General features: G+C 37.7%; 1 protein-coding gene across 6 annotated transcripts in view; it reads right to left on the reverse strand.

The window, feature by feature from the left end:
- Positions 1 to 21,600, reverse strand: part of DENND1A (DENN domain containing 1A) — a 544,738-nt gene that overhangs the window by 381,036 nt on the left and 142,102 nt on the right. For all 6 annotated transcript variants that reach the window (XM_030817797.1, XM_012509181.2, XM_030817794.1 and 3 more), the window contains one exon: positions 8,092 to 8,141. In XM_030817797.1, the coding sequence (XP_030673657.1) occupies positions 8,092 to 8,141 (50 nt within the window). The remainder of the gene's footprint in view (positions 1 to 8,091; positions 8,142 to 21,600) is intronic.

The following is a 21,600-nucleotide window of genomic DNA, read 5'->3' on the forward strand; positions in this document are numbered from 1 at the left end:
ACTAAAACTCACATTAAAAACCAGGCATTTGCTTAGAATCTTCCTGATTCAGCTTTATAATATCTGTGAGTAGAGGAAGAAGTCTGCTTTCTCTTTCTCTCTCGCCTGTTGCATATTCTTCAGGAAAGACTAGTCCTCTGGGTGACCAAGTGATTGATGCTTGCCTTACAGTGAAAAAGATTATTTTTGGGGTGCCACAGCTTACAAGGAGGTACTTATTCTCAATTGATTCCCTTTTTTAATTCCTGGTAGGGTGAATTAGAAGTCAACAAAAGCCCAAAACCAGTAGGCTCTAAAAGATTGTTTCCTTGGACAATTTCCAATAAACTAAAGGTCTGGCAAGGGAAGTCAAACAGGTTAACTTAAAGGGTTGTGAATCTCCAAGGAATTTATCATTCTCTCTCTCCCACTTGCTGGGGTAGTCTATGGGAGTGTTCACTATTTCTCCATAAAAATGACTTTGGGGAAAGGGTCTGCTTCCTTAAAGTCTGCAGTTTGAGTTTACCTCAGCATCCATAATTTCCATAGGAATCAGAGATTTCAGGATGATGGAAGCTAGGAGAAACCATCTCATCCAATTCTCATGCTTCACAGATGAGAAAACTGATATTTAGGGTTTACTTTCATTTTGTTTTCCAAGGTTATCAGGACTAGGACAAAAATCCAAGCCAACTTCTGGTTCAAAGTCCTTTCCATTCTGCCACGCTGCACTAAACACAATGAAAATCCTCCCTGGGAAGCTTTCAACTCGGTTTAAGGAACTAAGGTATGCGAGGAATTCAGATAATTGTCTTAATAAAAAACCATATTTTTCACTAAGCTAGGGAGACCACATTTGAAGATCTCCAGAAATAAACCCAGGAGACCAGGGCCAAGACCAGCCCTAGCTGTGCTTCTCGTAGCTTCCCGTGCCTAGGTGAATATGAAAAACAAGAGAGAAAAGCAATGACTATTCAAGCCACAGACCTAAACCTTCATGCTGCCTTTTAAATGCCTATCAGCCATTCGGGGCCTCTCCAGTAGCATTTTGCTTAATCTTGAAGTTGTTTACAGGGCCAGTGCATGAATGGTATGAAGAATGAGGATGGACAGTTTGATTCTAGTCTCCCAGTGAGAAAAAAACTTTTACACGTGAGCTTCACTTTAAGTTTCATTATCCATTTTGCATACTGAGCTACAACTACACTGGGCACTGTAACAATTGCTGGATATATAAGACTGGACAATATAGACAGGGCCCCTGCCTTTGTAGGCTTTCTGTCTAAATAGAGACAAGTAATAAACAAGTATACCACAAAACATACAGCTTGTAATAGTGATATTACAAAACCAAAGAAGGAACGAAGATAGAGGAAAATGGAAAGGAAGGAAAGGCCCTACTGAGATAATGTGGTCAGAGGTAGCTTCTCAGGGATGGCAACAATATTGACCAAAGGATGAAATGGAGCAGCCACTCAAGAAACAGGGCACTGGGTTGTTTCAGGCAGGGAAAAGAGCTAGGCAGAGATCCTGGGGACTGGAAAGAGCTAGTTACGATCAAGGAACCAAAAGGACAGGAGTCCTGCTAATGCACAGGAGATAAAGGAGAAAGTGGCATCACACTAAGCTGCTAGATAAAGCAAGCTCCAGATCACACAGAGAGTCCCACAGGTCATGGTAAAGAATTCGAATTTTTTTTTTTTTGGTGGTGGGGGGAGGCAATAGAATGCCATTGAATGATTTTGATCAAGAGAAAAACAGTCTGGTTTACAGCTTCAAATATTTCAACTGACTTACACAGAGAGCAGTTTGGAAGAAGGTATAAGTAGGAGTGGAGAAAATAATCTGGAAGTGATTGCAGTAGTCCAGGTGAGACTGGATGGTGGCTTAACTCATGCAGGGAGAGTAGAGATGGAGAGGGATGGATAGTTCAAGTTATAGTTAGCAGATATGAATGACAGGCTTGCAGATGGACTGGGAATTGGGGAGCAAAAAGGCAGAATATTACCATTTGAAGATAGGAAAGACTAACAAGTTTGGGGGAAGATCCAAGAGTTCCATTTGGGATATGTTAAGTCTGAGAAGCCTGTAAAACATCTAAATAGAAATGTCAAGTACAGAGTTGAATACACTAGTTAGGAAATCAGAGGAAACGTTTGGATTGAAACTATAAATTTGGAAGTCATCTACACACAGATGGTATTTAACACCATGGTGAAGACTGGGATCACTTAGGGAGGGAGTTCAGAGAAACAAAAGAGGATTCAGGACTAATTTATAGAAACACCAATTTAGAAGATGGGTGGAGAAGAGACCAAAGAAAGGAGAATAGCCAGCAGAACAAACAAGAGGGAGTGGTCAACCGTATTGACGCGTCAAAGATAAGAAGAAGAAAAAACAATGTCTACTGAATTAAGCAATATGGAGGTTTTAGATGACCTCGATAAAAACAGCTCTAGTTGAATGACAGAAGCAGAAGACAAGCTGAAGAAGGCTGAAGGATAAGTTGAAGTGTGTAGATAACTCGTTCAAAAAATAGAGAATCAGAAAGCAACTGAGTGGTGGCTATTATTTTTAGGATGAATACCAGAACTTGTTTTTAAGCTGTTGGAAATGATTCAGCAAAGGCAGAGATTTATGATGCAGGACAGAAGAGAAAACATTAAGGCCTGCACCTTACATCAGAATCCCAGACATGTTACTCAGCAGTTATGTGGGCATAGACAAGTTACTATACTTCTCTGATCTCATCTGTAAATCATCAGAATAATCAAATCACTTTGCAGAGTGGTTTTAGATTAGAGATAATGTATACAAGATAACTAGCATATAGTAGGTACACGACAAAACTGATCATCACTACTGTTATGCAATTATAAAATTCAAGAGATGGAACTGAAGCATTTTGTCCCCCTCTGTTTATTATAGCTTACTGACAATTATCTGCTGTCCATGGCAGGGCACCTAACAGATGCTTTTCCTTTCCTTCAGTGCGTATGAGGCATGAGGCAGGAATGAAGCGTCATCAAACTATCACATCTCCCAGCCTTTAGTTCCGTAAGCCTCAAAGCTTCCTTCCACAAACACACCTTACATCTGCCTAGGCCTCAAGTTTCTCACCTTCCCTGCTCAAAGATCCAAGTGGTGAGAATGACATGGACCCAAAATATGAGGGGACCAACAGTAAGTGACACACTTCGAGACAGAAGGCAATGCCTACCTGCTGGAGAAACACCAGACAATTCTAAGAGCAGAGCTCTGTCCATTCCCTCTACATGAGCCTGAAAAAGTCAACATGAAGCATAACTGCAGAATTTAAAAGTATCAAAAGCAGAAGGAACAGCAGAGATTGATGGAATCCAATTCCCTCATTTTATCCATGAAGAAATGAAGAACCTCAGGGGAGAAGTCACTTGCCTCACAGCACAGAGCAGGGCAGTGGTAAAACCAAAACTAAAACCCAGATCTCCTGCTTGCTGCCCACAACACTCTGTCCACTAAGGCCCAACTGCTTTGTCGTCATCAATGCTGTAGAAAATAATCATGGGGCACAGCTGAACCTATAGTGTATGCTAAACCAAGGGACTTCTTGGGCCCAGTGGGTTCAGGTTTGGAAAGGAGAGCAGGTTGAATCTGCAGAGGAGAGGTCTGGGAAGATAAGATGTTAATGCACTGGTCCTATGTCTGTGTGGGTTTCATTTTCTTCTTTCTCTCAATTTCCTACTTCTCTACAATAAATATATATTGCTTTATTGCTTTTGAAATAAAATCGTTTGTTAGGTTACTTATGCTGTGATGGATCTTATGGAGGCAGTATGGTAAAACAGGGAAAGTATGGTGGAGTTGGAGGTCAGACAAATGAGGGTTCTGCAAGCAGCTATACCACTAACTGGTAGTGAGACCTTGGGTAGTTATCAAGCCTATCTGAGCCTCTGTTTCCTCCTGTGTGGTATGAGGATAATGGTAACCTTACAAATTCGTAATCTTTTATTACAGGAAAAGAATATAGGGCAATGCCTGGCACAAAACAGATACCCAATAAAATGGTAAGTAGCATTTGAGCCACATTTGCATCTGGGGTTACATCCTGACCATTAAATGATGCCTCTGGCCCTGAAAAGATTATTTCATTGTATTTGACTATCCTGTCAATTGTGTGTGCCAGTATAATTTACAGGAAAATGGAATAGTAGCTGACTTTCAGGATTCTGAAAGAGGATAAACACAAAAATGGAAGAGAATAGCTTTTCCATCATCCAATGCATCTCTCAAGTGCTTTGAGTAACTGAAGCTGGTTGTCAGCTATCAAGGGCAAGCAAGTAGCAAACATTATATGGAATGGTACAAGTCTTTTTTTAAGAGACTATTTTTATTAGTAATAATGAGTTTTTGAGATTGATACAGGAATCTCAACACTGACACTTCACTACTCCCTCTCACCAATAGCTTCACGTACACTGTAGGGTAAAAATAACTCTGGATTAGGAATAGAGTACCGGTGCCTTTCCTGACCCTGTAAATTTCATAGTTGTGACCATAAGCAAGTCATTTCACCTCTGTGGATCATGGTTTTCCTTCTATAAAATGGGGAGTTTGAACCAGATGAATTTCAGTTTTAAAATCCTGTGGTCTTGTTTCCACACATTTTCAAGGCCTCCTGTGGCCAGAGCCCAGGTTCTCACAGTCACCCTTTCCCCAGCGAGCTCCATCTGCTCTGGCTGAACAAGCTCTAGGCTCACTCGGGGCTTCTCCTCTGCTTTGCTTTTCAGTGCTGATGGGGTGTTAGGCTCTCCCTCCCACTTGCCCACTTCTTGCTGTCCTGGCAGACTCAACACAAGTCTCCCTCACCATAAGAAGTTTTCTCTGACCACTTTGGTCTTCTCTAACCTCACTATCCTTTGGGTCGATACTGTTTAAAATGTCTTTATAATTCCTGGACTAGACTAGGAGGGTAGGGCTCCAAGTCTGAGACCATTTTCATTATCCCCCATATTACCCAACACAATGCTCTACATCCTGAACCTTCCTTTGCTCTTTTGTAAAAAAGATACCACCATCTATCTCCTATAGCTTCTGGGAAGAATAAATGAGACAGTGATGTGGCAGCATCCAGCACTTTGACTAGAATCGATAAGGAAATCAAATCCTCGTTTCCTTCCTTTCCTTCTTCTCTATATATTTGGTGACTGGTCTTCCCTGCAAGGTGGTCTACTGAAATGTATTTGTCTGGGAGATGGAAATCTAGGTTGTGCTAAGAGAACCTTGGGCAAGTCCCAATTTCTCTGCAGCTTAGAATTTTGTTCAAATGAAGATAATGGCACCTGCTCTTATCTCTTATGATAGGAGGATAAAATGAGATAATATATGAGGAAGCACATTCTTTTTAAAAGCTACTGGCTTTATTATTTTTCCTAAGTCCTAGTTTCAAAAAGAAAAATCTTAAAACAACACAAGAGACAGCAAGATGTCAATGTTAACGGGTGATTTGATGATGACTGTGAAAATCCCACTCTTGATATAGACTAGAAATGTCAGAAAGTTTTATGACTGTTCCTTGGGGTAGAAAAGCACAGATACTGAAAAGATCAGGAAGCTTTCTTTTTTGAATGCAATCATCTGGGGCATTACTTGTCTCCCAGGCTGGCATATTTTCTAAGTCAAACAATATCATAAACACATCTAGGGGACTTTATGGGCCTCAGAATCTGGGGATATCCATTTGACAGTGCTAACTGCAAACTAATAAAAAAATTAAGACATTGAAACCTTTATATTTCTTATAAATGAACTGTATTCATTATTATTATCTCTTCTGTATTAAAGTATACCAAGGTTAGAGGTGGGGGAACAGAAAGAAAATATATAGTCCCCACATAAAATGATTTTTTGGTATCAATAAAAGTTATCAACACCCATAGGATATGTAATACAATACAATGTAAGAAAGAGCTATTGTACATGGTAACGAATGAAATATTCAAAAAGGAACATTTCTGTCCTCAAATGCTTTTGTAAAAAAGAAAAAAAACAGGAACATGATTAGGGGAACATAATTTGGAGAGAAGGATTCTGGAAGAAAAATATATTTCTAACAACAACAAAAAGGCATCAGATATTTTTGGTAACAAAAAAGATTTTAGAATTATCACTTAAGGACTCTGCTTTTCTTCCATTTCAGAATGTAATCACCCAGACAGGTAGGTAAGTAGAAGCGTGTGTGTGGTATAAATCTAAGAAAAAGAAATATGAGTGAGTGTGTGTATGTGTGTATGCACACACACACCTGCACATGTGTGTTGGTGGGGAAGACAGAGGTTTAATCTCTATCATTTCTTCTAACATTAAGAAATATTAATATGATTACTCTAAAATATTTTCTCTTGCTCATTTCCTTAAGCATTTAACAAAGTCAATTAAGAAACACCTATCCAAAACAAATCACCACTCTAACAAGAAGTCACGTAAAAATGTATTCTCTTATTTTTCTTTGTTAAACACCTAACTGCATTTATAAAACATTTCAGCTTTATTACTTTTTATAAATGTCTTTGCCGTAATTTGTCATACATTTTATAAGTGGCTGGAGATTTCATGCATTGCTAATTCATACATATGAATGTGAAGTTTGCATTAAATATCTCTAAACAAAACCCTACTTTCTTGCTATTTTTAGGAGGAATAGGCTAAAGAAGAGACAAGAGGACTCTCATTACAAAGACTGACCCTCTTAGAATTAAGGCTATTCTTTTTTGAGCATCAACCTGCTACTAAAATATTCCTGGTACCAGGATTTACAGGGTCTGAGTCTGGAAATACTATAATGGTTGATTGGCTTAAGAAAAAATAAAATGTTAGAACCAGGGAGAGCAGTGATTAGAAGTGGCTGGCAACATTCCAGAGTTGCTTTTTAGTACCTTTTAAACTCCTTTGGCTACCAATTCTCATCTCATACCATTTTTAGGTTTATGCCAAATAAACCAGGACAGTGGTATTACAATGTGTAGAAAAGATGCAAACAGCATACTACCCACATATACTCTAAATCACTGAAATCTTACAGGCTTTGCCTCGTTTGGGTACACTAAAATACATGATAGAATCTTCCTGAAGATAAGCACAAATTTTATAGCTTTCTTGGACCATATTATGGCATTTCTTACTTACAATGTTATTTTCTACAACCTGTCAATAAAAGTGGGTTTGTTAAGATGTAATGTATGTACAGCTTCATAGTTCAAGTTTCCATTAAGAGGAAACTGAAGAGACAACAATCAAATGGGCAAACAAATGAATGCAAAAAAATAATGCTTCAACTGTAATGAAAAAGAGTAGACATTTTTTGAAAATAAAATAATTATTTTATTAATATAGTTAATACATTAGTTATAAAGTAAAAAAAAAAAAGGTCCTCTAAAATTCTTATCATTAACCAGTGGTTTGTTAAAAAGAAAAAAAAAACAACCCTTAGACTATTTTAAATTGTCTTAGAGTTCTCATATTTGTACCTATCTAAGAAACAGTTTATCACAATGTAAATACTAACGAAACGTTTAGGTGGTTTTGTACTTTTAATCCCAAAATCTATAGAAAATTCTCTTTTCCCCAGAGATACCATTCTTAGCCACCCAAACAAAATATAAAACACTATTTAGCAATATTCCCTGCTAAATACTTTTAAACAAGATAGGGCTAGGCTGATTTAAATTATAAGTTGAAGTCTAGGAAAAACAAAGTCTATATAATACAAAACGTTGGAATCAAGTAATATTACTTGTTTAAGCCAAATATATTCATACTTAAATAACAATTAAATAGAAGGAGATTAAATACCAACCATTCTTAATCACAGTTTAAGTCTGATAACCAAAATCAAAAATTTAATGCCATACAAAATACATCTCACAAACTAACCAATGCAAAGCTCTAAGCTTTAAACTTTTTGATAGTGTCAATAAAAACCCCAGGAAGGGAGAATACTGCAACTCTCCTTGGAACACAGGTATCTTAAATCATGGTTAAACAGACAGAATGTTAAGAATGGTATGGTTTTTATTTTCTATAGCAGGTTTATTGACACTTTTTTTCTAGTAAAGTTTGAAAATCTGACACTACCTGTCCACATAGAAGGGGAAACAAAACTTGGTCAAAGTCTGTAGAACTTCCTGTGGAGAGAAAGAGAGATAATTTATACATCTAATGGGACCAATAAATCTAACATTAACCACAGCACACAATCTAGCAACTTTACCCTAAAGAAAGAGGAGACAGATGAAGAAATATGGGCTTTATCAATTACATGGGAGGAGTACCAGGCAGTCAATCATGAGAAATAATAAACATGATCAAACTTCATTAAAAATGAAAAATTAATCAAGAATCACACATGGGCAAGCAGCAGGAGCCATGCAGGAAAGCTCTGAAGGGAGGGAGGCGGTTGGGTTGCTGAGTGTTAACACCCCTCCAGGGAACATCTCCAGCCTGACCATATGGATCAGAGTGAATAACACCAAGCCACATGGGTTTGGCCTGGCAGGGCCGCTGTTGCTGGCACCGTTTTTGCCTGTTACCTAGGAACAGAGGGGGCCGGGATTAGACAACGCTTCCCAACATCAATAGGCCAAATCACAGCAGAATCGAAAGCCAACTTAAAGATAATTGTCCCTGAACATTGTCAGCTACATTTTTTAGAGTTTAAAACTTCATTTACTTACTTTACAAAGAAGTTGCCATTTTGGGCATACATTTATTTTGGAACCAAACTGTAACAATTTTAAGTATATACTATTCTTATTGAAATATCACCATAATTGAACATACTCACCTGATTTTAATGTATTAAAATCTAAAGCAAACTACCAGTTTAAATGTCTTTAAAAAAAAAAATACATATATAGGTACATAAAGCCAAGCACATTATTCAGGATTAGGGTACACAAAGTAAGGTGACATTTTAACAACTTATTCATAAAAGACAATCTTCTTACATTACCACAGAAAAAAACAGTACATGACACACAATAAACAGTGGTGTGCGACTTTCCCTAAAAGACACATTTCATATATATAGCACATATACACACAGCTAACCACATACACAGGTAGTTAGTTATTATTTCCTTCACAGAATTTTCCTTAGCTTAACTTAATTTAACTGCAGACTTGGACAGCCCACGGTTGGTGCTTATCATAAGTTCATAGACCAATGTTATAAATTTTAAAAAAGTATTCCTTTCATGCATTTGATTTGCTTTTTAACTATTTAAAATCCCAACTTCAAGACAAAATGAAGAACACATTTTTCAGTCATTGAGAAGCTGGTTCAAATTAAAACAAACCTGCCCATTGCAAACCCTAATCCAAGTGATAAATTAAAGATCAGTTTACAAATGTAGCACTTTTCTAACCAATAATAATGAATTATCAATGCTAACTGAATTGATGCTTCTCGCTTCATTTATTTTTAAAACCAGTTCTATCATTCAAGAAATAAACCACATCAATCTAATAACCCACTCAATGAAGCAGAAAGCACACTGACTTGCTCTGCCAGAGCATGTTCCGCCTACATAATTCAATTGAGCATATCCTATTTTTTAGTATCATCTTGGACTGGTACTATGTATATCACAGCACTGCTAAGGCATGTCATGAAATAATGTAATAAATGAATAGGAAACTAAGAAGTGAAAAAGAGCGGATGAGAACACCTCAGCATATCCTAAGAAACATTACTTATACATTAGTTAACTTTATAATGTGGCATTCACACATATAGATTGTTTATAAACTAATCATGCTTAGATAAACTGCGATAGGTGATACACAATCAGAACAAAGGCAATTTTTCAGTGCATAATGTTATTATCAGGCAAAGAGAGGAAAATAGATGACATAAAATATTTAATGCCTGCAGTGCTAATTATAAAGTATACTATAATTCACATACACAAAACCCTTATGATTTACACACACACAAATTCCTTACAAATTTCCTTCCACTTCAAGTTTTGAATAGTAACAGAAAGCATCTCTTAACTTCAGTATACGAAACAGCCATTCTTTAAAACTCAGTATTCAGTGCTCATTCATTGCCAATATCAGCTACAAAGACAGCTATCTTTTACCCCTCAAAAGTTACAGGTGCAGAAAGCATTTCTCTGCTCTATGCTGGAGTTGTACTGGCAAAAGGCCTCAAAGATTTTTGAAAGAAAGGACCCCCATGGCTATGAGAAGGCATTGTGCTCTACAGCAGAGTCAAAGGAATCTAATATGCCCAACTTATTACTCACTACAATATAGAAACTTCTTACCACTCTCTAATGTCAAGAGTAATAACCAACCTTGAACTTGTCTGTCAGATAATATTAGAACAAGTTTCAAAATACCCAATGTAGGCTGAGTGTAACCACCCACCAGCTTTCCTTTTTATCTAAGCAAACAGCAGTAAATCTAATTAAGCAATAGGGCAGGGGGAGGGGAAGGGGAAAGGGAATATAGGCAATGTAGGCACATGTTGGTACATTACAATATGTTCCTTCATGTTTGTGATATTACAAGAGCTTGATATTCCAATTTAAGTCAAACAAGATGGTGGTGTGCTGTCAGAAGAAAAAACAAAAATGAGCATCTACTCTGTGTTCTGCATATTCACATATTATCGCAATTGGAACTGAGGTATCTACTTCTTAATTTGAGAAGGGGAGGACAGGAAGAGGGAGGGAAAAACAAGCAATGTTCTCTGTAAATAAAAACTGCAATAAACCAATTTAATAAACCAATTAAATAAACCCATTTTCTTAATACTGATGTTTTCCTTACACATAAACATTCATGCCTTATCATCTTTTCCCAAAGAAAAATAAAATTATTCAAATATGAAAAGTACCACTCTCCGAGAGTGGGGGCTTTAAAATGCTGATTTAAATATATTTTGAGTACAACATTCATGGCAGTGTCCCACAGTCTTTCAATATCAACTTTATTGGGACAACAGTCATTAACCAGTTACCAACCCCTTTTTCTCTCTAGAACTTGTGTCTTTGGCTAGAGCACTTTCTTTGTAGAAGGTAATTTTCTTGTTCTCTTTCTCGTTTCTCTTGCCTACACAAGCTCTTTTAGACAACCAGCCTCGGTGCAACTTCAACTACTGCCACATAAATCGGATCTTGGGGATGCAGCATAGCTGATGAAATGTAAATGACCTCATTGCTAAGGCAGGGGGTGGGGAGGACTGTGTGCCAGCTCTCCAGATCAATTCCCAAGTTTATATTTTCACAAATCTTTTTATGTACAGTTTGATTTTTTAACATTTTAATGAGCAAAAAAGTGAATCTATAGTAGCCAGTCACCACAGTTAAAGTTCAGGGCATGAACTAGATCCCAGGAGGAAACCAGTCCACCATGTCACCATTGGCTTTAGGACATTCGCCACCTGGTTCCATGTCCCCAGGTTCCAACTCTTTTCATAATCAAAACACTGCTGACATTATAAACCCCAGACGGGTTTTCTAAAATCCCTCCCAATCAATATATCCAACACATAACTTATTGGAGACAACACTGAGCTCATTGATTAAGGTGAGTTCAGTAGCAAAGTTTTCAAAATAAATGAGACAAGAATACAGCATTCAACCCCTTTGTGTCACCAGACAATTTATGAAATAGGCAATTTCCAAAAGGGCTTTTCTTCCTAACAAAATATATGATACTTCATGTGGGAAGAAATAAGAGCAGAGGGGGCAGGGAGGAAGTGTGTTAGAGAGGCAGTTGCAAAAATCTTTCAGTTATGCATACACGAAGCAGCAGATTGCATAGTGTAGTAGAAAAGTAACATCTACAAAGCTCTGCCCACAAGAGACACCAAGCCTCAGAGTATGAACCAAAATATGAAATTAACACACCTAACGCTGGATACACTTGCAAATGAAATTCAGAAATGAACTCAAGATTCATTTCAGTCTACTTTGGATTCACTTCATCCAATTCTAATTCTCATCCAGTCAGAAGGCCTGAACTTACTCCAATCTAGAGAAATTAGATTACATTCTGTTGATACTGAGCCTAAGAACCCAGTGAAGTTTTAAATGTATAATATTATCCATTGTAGAATCCTATCTGGAAGAAATATCTCGAAGACCAAATTCAATGAAGTTAACTGGGATTATTAATGAGAAGGCTAGACTAATTCACCCTGACCTTGGGGTGCTAGGTAGGGGGCTATAGGAAATCCTGCAATGACCAGCATTCCAGATGTCAAATACTTTGTTTTCATTGCTTCATTGAAACCTATAAACAAAAATTAGTTTTATTTGGCAGATGAAAACAACTGACAGACACAAACATACACACCCCACAAATAAATGCCATCTGAAAGATAAAAGTGCAGGGTGATTATAGCGTCCACTGGAGTTACAGAATGTAGGGAGATGAGGCATATTCGCAATAGTTCAAAGGGAAAAACATGGTGCAGGAAAACATTTAAATAAAGAGAAGAGATAGCTTGAATAAATGAATGTATTTTAAAATATGTAAAGCCATAATTAGCCTCTTTGTGGCTTGCTGAAAGCCGATATAGCAGTTGATAATTTACCATTGTCCAAAAACGAGAGTGAAAGAGGAAGGGGAAGGAAAACCGTGAGAGAACATTTCCTGGGTTTCTTATATCTAATTTATTTGCTCATTTCAAAATGTAGGTGTGTGATGAAAAGATCAGCAGAGCTCAAATTCCTAAAATACTCCCTATGTTTAATTTTTTTTTAATACCACAAGGGAAATGCTGACCCTCGAAGTCCTGCAATTGCAAGCAGTGCCACTGACTTGAAAGAAAAGCCTCTGATTGATTATCTTAAAACTCAAGTTGAAAGTTAAAAACAGAACACACACAAAATCCAAACATACAAAAAAGCTAACAAAATTTCTACCTTAAGCCATTTCAAGTTAAAACCAGGGGCTCCCAGTGAAAGCTCACAAAGGTTTTAAATGCTTATGATTAAGAAGGGTAAAGCAGTTGTTCCTGGAAGCTTAATTAGCACCAAGTTCAAGAATGTTGATCAGAAGTTTCCTAAATGTGAACACAGGAAATAAAATTTTTCTCCTTCACTATAAGTGTCAAATTAAATCTAAGACCCATAGTATAATTACAACCAAATTTTTATTTTTTTTTTCAGTGGGAAAAAGAAGCCTGTAATAAGGGGTTTTACAGAAAGGCCTTTCAACACCCAAACATAAAAGCCGGGTCAAATTTCTAACATGCTGCTCAAATGCTACAGAGTCTGCTTCCTTTCTTTGGTACATTTCAATATTTACCCCTAGTTTACTTTTTATAAACTTCAGTTAATTGAGTCATATACATGTTATAATTATGCAATTTTATATGTAATACCTAATATGCAGTATCAATGTTGTAACACAGATAAAATTATAATAAATTCATCATACTCTATAAACATGTTTCATATAAACTGTGTATCTAAATTATTAAGGATACTAAGTGCAGAAGAAGGCTTTCAACAGTGAAAGAGACCCCTCTGAAACCACTTTATACACCTTCATGACCTTTGAAGTCTGAAGCAAAAACGCTCCATCTTATTTTTAAAACTTTTTAACAAAATTACTTTATCCTTTTGCATCCTCCTCTTTCTCAAACTTAGCTAAAACAAAGTTGTTCCATAATCATGATATTATATAACATCCTCTATTCCAAGATTCCCTTTTATTAATTTTAAATCTTACACAAAGTGGTTGAAAATGAGAGCTATATTTATAAGGTCAGCATGAAATGCCAATAAAATTCTTCACACATGCTTCAAATACTGTACTTCCAAGATGAACAAATGATTTGGTTATGATCTCTTACAATTAGCATTCAGTGGCTAATCAGAATTCAGTGGTAATTCCTTGGACTTAATATGATTACTCTAAAATATTTTCTCTTACTCATTTCCTTAAGCATTTAAATTCCTGTTATCTGAACATTTATGTTATCAATATTTCTGAAAGGAAGAGGGGAGGAGGGGACACAAGTCAGAACATACCAAAGCAATAGGGGTCCCAACAGTAAAACTGCAAACATGATTTCATTGAAGAGGCAACTTGCCCTTAGGAAGATACTATTTTAAAAGAAAAGGAAAAAAAAAAAAGAGCACTGATAGAAATACTATTTTGTAAGCATATTAAAAGCTGTCAGCTTTTAAATATTTTAAATGCACACAAAAATGTGCACAGATGGACAACTTTTCTGCTCACATTAGTCTAGAGAAAAATCTTTCATTATCAAGCTCAAAGTCCTTGAATTTTTTAAACTTAATTGTGCCTCTATTTCTTAGAATTCACACCCCAAGGCCAAAGCTTTCCTGCCACCAGTCCTTCAAATCTGACTTGGACATTACACGGGAGGAGGCTCCAAGCCTCCCTGAGGTCTCACTCCTTTTACAACACACGAAAAAGCAGTCGATAATGGGCCCATGCTGAATTCACTGCTCTCCACGTCTCCTCTTGGGACACAAGCCTAGCAGATGTGATAAAAACTGTGTCAGAGAAGTGGCTCTAGTTTGTGCCTTAATGACAACTTAAACCTCTAAACCAATACAACCAAAGGACTAACAGAACTGGCTGTTACCTCTCTCTCCTGCCAATCTTCAAATATCTCTGAACTAAATTAGCACCTCTACCCACAACTTCCCCTGCCACCCCACAAAATCCATTCTAATTTTAAAAGATAAATGAATTCAGCAAACACCCATCGGTGGCATTAAGTGTCTGGGCACTGTGTATGTATGTCCTATAATTAAGCCCTAACACATATTTCATGTAGTTTATATTTTCTCAAGGTATGATTGAGCATTCAGATATCTTACAGGACTGCCTGGTAAATTCCCTCTGATCACCACCCCAGTAACCATATTAACGCATACAACTGGTAGAGTTACAGTTTTCAAAAAGTACCTAAAGGTCTAAAAATTATTTTTAAATATGTTCAAACATAGGGAAGAAAAGTGATATACTGAGTTATAGAAACATTCTAATTATTAAAATTTATACAGGATAATTTTTTTAAACCATGGGTGGCTATACTTTTAACTTGTAAGAATGCTTTGTCTTACCTAATGATATGGTACCAAAAAATAGATTTAAATGTGTACTTCTGATAACATTTTCTAAATTCTATAATTCAGCCTTCAGATGATAGGTCTTTTTACTCAGAATCTTGAAAGCCTATTCAGTCACAATTGCATACCCACTTAATCAGCAATCATTGTTCTGGGATGCAGGACTTTGTTGTCAAGACAAGCACCAAAACCTTAAAAAAATTTTTTTTCAGAACTGGCATAAGAAAAAAGTGATCTTTGTCAGACAAGGACAAATTTATGCAAATCTTTTATAAACATTCACAAACATTTATTTAGCTTTTGAAATGTTGGCCTCATTTGAGAGCATGAAAACGAGGGGGAAGTAGGAAAACGCAAAGGACAGCTTAGAAGCTGGCACGCTACATAAATATTCAGAAGGAAGATTATAGGATTCATGTTAGGCTGTCTTAGGCTTCTCCAAAGTCCACACAGAATAGCAAAGAACAAAACTAACGAGAAGTACAGCAGATGTTAGACAATGCATCAGCCTCTTTTCCTCTCTCACTTGGCTATACTTGGACGCTTTTATATTTTCTTTCAATATGGTTAGGTCATTCAAGGATTCTCCTATAGACTCTGTATTGTGGCTACAGATCTATAAGCTGAAGGTCTGTCAGCTTTCCAAAAGTTTCCAATGAAAAGGCATTATGCAAATTCTACCTCTCTTACCCTCTTTCAGGGGGGAAAAAGGCCTCCAGTATGCAGTCATCGGAGTATTGGAAGCCCCAGCCTTCATTTCTGTATAGCTGTGTTTGCCTCAGGGCCACGCTGCTTGTTTTGACAGTGGATCCCCCTAGATAGTTGGGATTAGTCGAGCTTGTTTAGATAAACTTGAAATCAAGGCCTTCTCTAGGTAGACAGCTAGATGTAGCTACCGAGTTTCCAGCTGCCTCTTCCTTTCATCCCCAAACAACTGCAGATTCACAGTAGCTATCACAGCCACAGGCTATGTCACATACATAAGTACAAAATTAAAGGCTGCTAAAAGAAGCCTTTGTAAGTCTTAGTGCTAAAATAAGGAATCTGTACTGCTTGGTTTATACAAATTATTCTAGCACTATCAGTATGGAACTCAAATCATCAGTTAACAAGGCATATTAATCAAGGTTCCTGGTTTCTTCTGATAGACAGGATCATAGTTTGGTAATATACCTAACCTTCTGCTTATTAGCTCTTGTATGAGAATAATAGCCTAAAATGTTGAAAAGGAAATAATAGGCTTTATTTATCCAGTGGCAGGGAATGTTAGCCACCGTCAACAAACACTGAGCAGAATATGAAAATCAAAATGCAAATATCAAATCTGCTTTTGAGAGAGAATTATTTAGCAATTGATTAGACAGTCTCACTAAACAGTCATCTGTTTAGTGTTACAGAACTGTTTCAAATCAACTTTTATTTCCTACAATTTGCAGATTCTGATAGAAAGAATAGGAAGATATAAGGAGGATAAGGAGGATTCAGAACTGAAAAAAATTATGCTCAGAACACATTGATGACATTTCATTACAAAGACAGAAGGAGGTGATATGAAACACTACTGAAATAAAGAAATTACATAATTCAGAAAGTTTTCTAACATCTAACACTCAAGGGTTTTAATTTTTTGCAAGTAGAAAAAAAGTCCCTTCAGAAGTCCAGCAAAATACAATAAAATAATACAATCTCACATATATATTTGATTTTACTTTGCATATTTTGCTGCAACAAACAGATTCTAGTGTTTACCTGAGGCTGCCTCGGACAAATTAAACACAACAATGGTACCAGAATACATTCAGACACTTCACAGAACTATACTGAAACATCATACAGTACAGAAGTTCTTTTACCATCTGACTGTACTGTCAAATCATACAAGGCAGTCTTTCAATCAAGTCTTCATTTCACCATCAAAAATGTGTTCTCCTGATTCAACAGGTAAGTCACTCTTTAAAAGTGTTAAGACATTCTGGAATTGAAGTCACCAGTTTGAGCTTATCCTATGAAATTCTGGATTCCTTTCATGTGTAACTTATAACCTAAAGAAGGAGCCAGCAAACTTTCCTCAAAAGGGCCAGATTGTAAGTATCTTAGGCTTTGCGGGCCACTTACGGTCTCTGTCACATGTTCTTGTTTGTTTTTTTTTTTTTTTACAATCCTTAACAAGGGTAAAAAACCATCTTACCAGCCCCAGGCAGGATGTGACCAGCTGGCTTCAGGCTATAGTCTGCCAAACCCGATCTAGAGTGTTAAGGAGCCTGGCCACACCACATAACCCAAACTCACCAACACCCAAAAACTCACCAACACCCAAAAACCCAAATTCAGAAATCCTAAAAGGTAAAATGCCAATGCCAGTCATGTTGGTTCTCTGGTAATTCAACGATTCACACGTGATTGTTGCCAAATGACCAAATGCCTACCGCATACAAATATGCTATTTTTAAAAAAATGTTTAAAGTATAAATAATTAAAAATAAAACGTTTCCACCACCCAGAACTCACAACTGTTTTGTGGCATGGACTCTTCATAGAGACAATTCTTAGATCAATACAGTTCATTTCTACAGGTAAGGTCCATGGGTTTTCTTGACAGATAAATGAATTCATGCTCTATGGATAATGGAGAGCTCTTCAATTTGAGGTTTGTTTGGCTTAGAATATTTTTAAAGCAATATTGAAAGAGCAGAAAGCCTTTTCTGGTGCTCTACTCCCCACTTACTCAAAACACATTGCTTGTCCAATGACTTTCTGTTAGATGAAGACTACAGAAGGGCCTCCTCCTGCCTCTCTCACTGCTCTATTTCTGGGCCCCTTCTCAACTCCTTTCCAGGACTTTATCTTTCTCCTTCTCTCTCTGCATCCTCCTGTATTAGCAGTTTACCTACACCTTAGTTTCAATTATCAGCACAAGGTAAACGACTCTCAAATTCAAGTGTTCACTTCTGAACTACCTCTCCAGCTCTGGGTTCCTATTCTTTTTTGTTTTGTTTTGTAAAATACAAAACAAAACAGGGTCTCACTGTGTTGCCCAGGCTGGAGGGAAGTGGTATGATCTTGGCTCACTGCAATCTCTGCCTCCTGGGCTCAAGCAATCCTCTCGCCTCAGCCTCCTGAGTAGCTGAGACCACAGGGGCGCACTACCACGCTTGGCTAATTTTTGTATTTTTGGTAGAGATGGGGTTTTGCCATGTCGCTCAGGCTGGCCTAGAACTCCTGAACTCAAGCGATTCACCCACTTGTGTTCCTTGGCACATTCAAGGAACTGAAAAGCAGCCTGGCATTCTGGAACAGAGGAGACTGGACAGGTTGGCAGGGGCCAGATCATGGATTTCACATTCCACTTGCATGAGACGTTTTTTTTTTTTTTTGAGACGGAGTCTCGCTCTGTCGCCCAGGCTGGAGTGCAGTGGCGAGATCTCGGCTCACTGCAACCCAGGGTTCAACCGATTCTCCTGCCTCAGCCTCCCGAGTAGCTGGGATTACAGGTGCCCCCCACCATGCCAGCTAATTTTTGTATTTTTGGTAGAGACAGGGTTTCGCCATGTTGGCCAGGCTGGTCTCGAACTCCTGACGTCAAGTGATCTGCCTGCCTCAGCGTCCCAAAGTGCTGGGATTACAGGCATAAGCCATCACGCCCAGCCTTGCATGAGACTTTCTAACCCTCCATCTACCCCACATCTTCCGGACCCCAGGAGGACTTAGAGGCTATTCTCAGTGAGCTTCTCGCCTCTCCCAGGTTGACACCCCAGAATCCTGTCCTGTGTCTATCATTCCTACCATCAAATTGACCATTATCTCTAGAATGAGTTAAGAATGATGGGGGTTACACTCATTACCGGTGTCCCCCAGAGTATCTGGCACAGAGGAAACATCCAGTGAATGATGGTGCTGAAAAAACTGATTGGATGATAGTTTGGATTAAGAAGGGAAGAAACAGCATTGACTGAGCACTTACTATTGCCATGCACTGTGCTAAAGTCTCTACATGCCTCCTTGTTTAATCCTCATAGGAAGCAGTGAGACCACATGGGCCAAAGCACAGACTTGAATTGATCAGAGAATCAAACTTTAATATTTATTCTTGACATTGAAAATGAAAGGAATAGGGAAGACTATTAAAGTTTGTATAAATGTAATATCACATTTTTGTCAAAGGTTTACCATTTTTGCCTAATAACATGAATTATAAAGTATCTAAATTGACCTATAGGAGTTTCTTCTGATTGTGGAACTAACCTATTTAGACTTTATTTTGTTCCTCATCTACCAATGGTTATCTTTTCTTTGGGTGGCTGTGGGTAGGGGGGTTAAGTAACAAGTGGAAAGGGACTGATAAAGCAACTACTATGTGTCAGGTCTTGCTAGAAGTGTTACATACTCAGTGATCCTACCACTAATTTTATGCAGATATTATCCTCCTATCGATGGAATGCACCTTGAAAACTAAGTAAAATTAGTTTCAGGTAGACTGGTGAAGTAACTTGCCTACCTCTCTACTAAAGGATGGAGACTGAGAATCTTGATTAGCATTCTGTCTCCAGGGTCACAGGCATTCACACAGCTAAGATTTTGTGCAGTACTAGTCCTCCATGTTGAATGCAGATAAAGCCTTTCTCCAACCTCACTTCCAACTTGCAGGAGTAGAGTGAGATGTTTGTGCTGTTCTGTTGAAGGGCCATAGGGTAGGGTAACCTCACCTGCCAATTTGCCCAGGACTTCCCAGTTAGGCCCATGATTTCTGTGTAGTAACAGTGCTCCCTTTCAGTCTCAAAAGTATCCTGGATTGGATGCTATGGCCACCAGAATCTTAGAGGGGAAACCATGGCTTGTCTGGAGGGCAACAAAATAATAAACAGTTGTTTCATCTGCCTTGTGATGAGAAATTGGGGAGTGGTGCTAAAATAGTGAGGTTTTATCACTGGACTTCAGGTTCTTTATCTACAGGAAGGACTTATCTACATTCTGGGATGTAGATACAAAATCAGACATCATCAATTACACAGAAGCATCAAACTTCTTTTTCCTCATACTACATCAGAAAACATTTATTAAACTAGATGAATTCAGGTATTATGTATATATTATGGCTACTTTTCCTGCCAATTCTACACAGTTAGTATTATTAATACTTTTTCATTTTACAGATGAAAAAGATGAAGCCAAAAAATGTAGTCTTTGCCCAAAGTGTCATATCAAAAGTCAAATCTCATATAACATGTGGATATTTTTGCCTCCTAACTTTTCTTTGAGTTAAACATTTTATTAAAAAAAAGGCCGAGCACAGTGGCTCATGCCTATAATCCCAGCACTTTGGGAGGCCAAGGTGGGTGGATCACCTGAGGTCAGGAGTTCAAGACCAGTCTGGGCAACATGGCAAAACCCTGTCTCTACTAAAAATACAAAAATTAGCCAGGCGTGGTGACACATACCTGTAATCCCAGCTACTCAGGAGGATGAGGAAGAAGAATCGCTTGAACCTGGGAGACAGAGGTTGCAGTGAGCCAAGACTGTATCACTGTACATTAGCCTGGGTGCCTGGGTAAGACTCTGTCTAAAAAATAATAGTAATAAAAATAAAAATTTAATATTTTAAGGGGTAGGGGATATTTCTTAAGACATAAATAATACATGAATAATAAAAAGTATTTCTACCTGCCATTAAATCTGTTTATTATAACAGATACATTCTAAAAATCCAGAGCTATTTCTTAATTTGCCAGGGGTTTAGATCTCCAGAAATGATAAGTATCTGGCAGGTTGGAAGAGTGCTCTGATAAAAAATGTTCTCAACACTTTACAAGTTATACCTCTAAAACTAGATACTACACAAAGAGGCATCATGTCCGATATACGCTCAAATGTGAGAATCATAAACACATCTGGTTAAGCCTCTCTAGGTAAGATGGGATTTAATAAAGGTATGTCTTGGTTTGTCCTACCTAGCTTAAATTCTGAGCCCAAAGATTACAGTGTGAGAACTATTCAGTCACTTAATGTATATTAAATACTTGGCCTCCTAACAGCCATGCACAGTTACCAGGTCCTAGAGATCTGGACATGAAGCCGGCAAGAATCTCTGACTTCCTGCTTGGGAAAGGAAGCGGACAGGTAAACAAGTATAAAGTGTTTTAGGTTTTCTGATAGAAATCTATCTGGGGGATGTAAAAGATTCCTCAATGGAGGTGGCATTTGAACTGACTTTTGAAAAACCAATTAGTATGTTCTAGACAAACAACCTAGATAAGAATATTCCAGGGATAAAAGCACTGTGAAACAACATTGTATCACACAATTTATGTAAATAATCTTTGATAAATTCAATTTTAAGAGATTCTCATTTTACAAACGCCTTTTCATTTCTACCTACCAACCCCCATCTGCCACACACACACACACACGCGCACACACACATACATACATATATTCAGGCCCACAGTCTCGGCTTCATGTTATACCACTTCTGAAATCTGAAACCGACCGAAGTTACACAGTTGAAAATTATAATAGT

The sequence above is a fragment of the Nomascus leucogenys genome, chromosome 8 (genome assembly GCF_006542625.1).
Source record: "Nomascus leucogenys isolate Asia chromosome 8, Asia_NLE_v1, whole genome shotgun sequence".
In the NCBI taxonomy this organism is placed as follows: domain Eukaryota; kingdom Metazoa; phylum Chordata; class Mammalia; order Primates; family Hylobatidae; genus Nomascus; species Nomascus leucogenys.